This window comes from Tupaia chinensis, unplaced genomic scaffold, assembly GCF_000334495.1.
Source record: "Tupaia chinensis unplaced genomic scaffold, TupChi_1.0 Scaffold000201_1, whole genome shotgun sequence".
Taxonomy (NCBI): Eukaryota; Metazoa; Chordata; class Mammalia; order Scandentia; family Tupaiidae; genus Tupaia; species Tupaia belangeri.
In genome coordinates, this window is record NW_006159676.1 from 1,120,664 (window position 1) to 1,123,414 (window position 2,751).

Here is a 2,751-nt window from a genome sequence, read left to right on the forward strand (position 1 = left end):
AACAGTTTCTAATTGCACGCTTTAACTGTCATGTTGGAGAACATTCACATATTGAATTTGTGTGTGTGTGTGTGTGCCAGAGCGTCTGCACGCTCACCCATGGGGCGCAGTCCCACCATGGTCCCTTTTCTTCCATTCTTCCTGCCTGTCAGGATTTTGGACACACAGAAACGTGAGCTTGGCACGTTTTCAGACTCCCAGGAACGGACCTCGACCCAGTTGGCCATGTGGGATCCCGTTCCCTGAATCTTCAAGCCACAGGGCCAGACCAGAAGTGTTTCTCTTTCTTTCATTCAGCAAATATTTTCTGTGAACTTATAACCTGAGATGGTTCACTCTTTTTTAAATTAGGTAATTTATGGGGGGCCAGCAGGTGGCGTGATGGTTCAAGGCACTGGATTCCCACATGGCCCACTGCAGTTGGAGTCCTGGACCTGGCAGCTTGCTTTCTCACTTTCCCTTTCTCTCTCTGGTCAAACTAAAAGACAGTAAGAACAAATGGAATTAAGTAAATAGTCTTTTTTTTTTTTTTTGGAGAGATTTTTTGCTATAGGGCGTGTGCACTCGCCAGACAGACAGAGAGAGAGAGAGAGAGAGAGACAGAAAGCGAGAATTCACCCCCCCCAGGGGGGATGGCCACGCCGCAATCCCTTCTCCTCCATTCTCCTCTCGGGATCTTGGGCACGCACGCACACGCGCCCGGCGTGAGTTTAAGCCACCAGGTCCGGGACTTGAACCTCGGTCGACTACGTGGGAGTCCAGCGACATAGCCATGACACTAACTGCTGGTCCCAATAGTCATTCTTTTTTAAGAAATTACATAATTTATGTTATAAATGCATGTGCACGTGTGTATAAGTATGAGCAAATGCATGCCCGGAGTACTCAGGTCTCTAGATGTGAACCTGGGATCTATATACATGCATATTGTGTGTGTGTGTGTGTGTGTGTGTGTGTGTGTATTTATTGCTATGACATGTTTATTTTTTTCTTTAAGAATTATTTTAGGGGCCGACAGGTGGCATGGTGATTAAGGCGCTGGACACTCCCCAGTAGTTGACGGCGGTTCGAGTCCTGGACCTGGTGGTTTGTTTTCTCACTCTCTTTCTCTTTCTCTCTCTGGTCATATTAAAAAAAAAAAAAAAAAGAATTAATGAATAAAATTAAATAATTTTAAAAGGAATTATCTTATTTAACTTTATTTACTTTCACTTCTAAAAATTGTTTTACTTCATTTTATTTATTCATCATTTATTTTAATTTGACTGGAGAGAGGGGCAGGGAGAGAGCAAGCCACCAGATCTGGGACTCAAAACGCATTCAGCCATGTAGGAGTCCAGCCCTCTTAATCACCAGACCACCTGCTGGCCCCAAAACTGATGTTTCTCTTTTTAAAGATAGTACACAAAGACAATGAAATTCTGATGACTGTCTTTTTCATTCACTTGTTTATTTATGTTTGCAATAGGGTACACGTGCTTGCCAAAGAGATAGACAGAGTGAGGGAGTAAGTAACCCCCAAGCAACAATGACCACACCTCAGTCCCTTGATCTTCAGGCCACTGGTTCCAGGACTCAGACGGAGGTCAGCCATGTGAGAATCCAGCTCCTTCACCTGCAAGCCTGCCTGCAGGGGCCATGTATCTTTCCCTCCCACTTTTACATTGAGGATCATAACCTAGATACATTTTATCTTTTTATGTCTTCTCCTTTAATGTTGTGAATATTCAAATGACTATAACTGATACATGAAAAATGACGTAAAATTACCACCAGGCCCAGGACTCCAACTACATGTTCTGCCATGTGCAATCCAGTTGCCAAAACCACCAGGCCGTGGGCTGGCCCTTCAACTCTGATTTCATGAACGCGAATTCCAGTTGTTGTTGTTGTTGCCTTCTTAGATTCTATGCCCCCCCCCCCGCCACAGCTGTCCTGATCTATGTGGGACCCACGTGGCTCGTGGTTCGGCGTATTTCTCATAGAAACCGTTCTGTGTGTTCCAGCGGCCCCCCAGCGAGCAGATCAGAAGGTGGTGGACGTCATTGAGCAGCTCGTCACACGTGTGGTCGAAGGCAGCCTGTCTCCCAAAGAGAGAGCCGCTCTCCAGGAGGACCGCGCATACTGGTAAGTCTTGATTTATTTATTTATTTATTTAAAATTGACAAACAGAGAGAGAGAGAGAAAAAGTGAGAAAGCGAGCCACCAGGTCCAGGACTTGAACCATGGTCGCTCATGTGGGCGTCCAGCGCCCTTAACCACCACGCCACCTGCCACCTGCCGGCCTCCTTACTGGTAGGTCTTTAAATGCTACTGCTCAGGGTCCTTCCCACAGGGCATATGGCAGATTCGGGTCGTGCTGATGGTGTTTGAGGACAGAGAAGGTGTTTGAGAGTGATGCAGGCACGAAGATGGCTCTGACTCCCCTGGGTTCTCCCGCAGACGGCCACATGGACTCCTCGTGGCTTTGCATGTAGTTCACAGGGTCTCTGCACTGTGTTTTTGTTTGTTTGTTTGTTTTCCTATTGGCCAGAGGGCACAGGTGCTTGCTTGCCAGAGAGAGAAAAGAGAGAGTGAGCAGGGACCAGCAGTTAGCGTAATGCCTATGTCGCTGAACTCCCACGTAGCCGACCGCGGTTCGAGTCCCGGACCTGGTAGCGTAAACTCACGCCGGGCGCGTGTGTGTACGTGCCCAAGATCCCGAGAGGAGAATGGAGGAGAAGGGATTATGGCGTGGTCATACCCCCCCCC

The 2,751-nt window shown here is 47.5% G+C and overlaps 1 protein-coding gene across 1 annotated transcript in view; it reads left to right on the plus strand.

Annotated features, from left to right (window-relative positions):
- The window catches only part of SUGP2 (SURP and G-patch domain containing 2), a 49,530-nt gene that overhangs the window by 23,281 nt on the left and 23,498 nt on the right, over positions 1 to 2,751 (plus strand). The window contains exon 4 of the mRNA XM_014587316.2: positions 2,007 to 2,127. Coding sequence (XP_014442802.1) covers positions 2,007 to 2,127 — 121 coding nt within the window. The remainder of the gene's footprint in view (positions 1 to 2,006; positions 2,128 to 2,751) is intronic.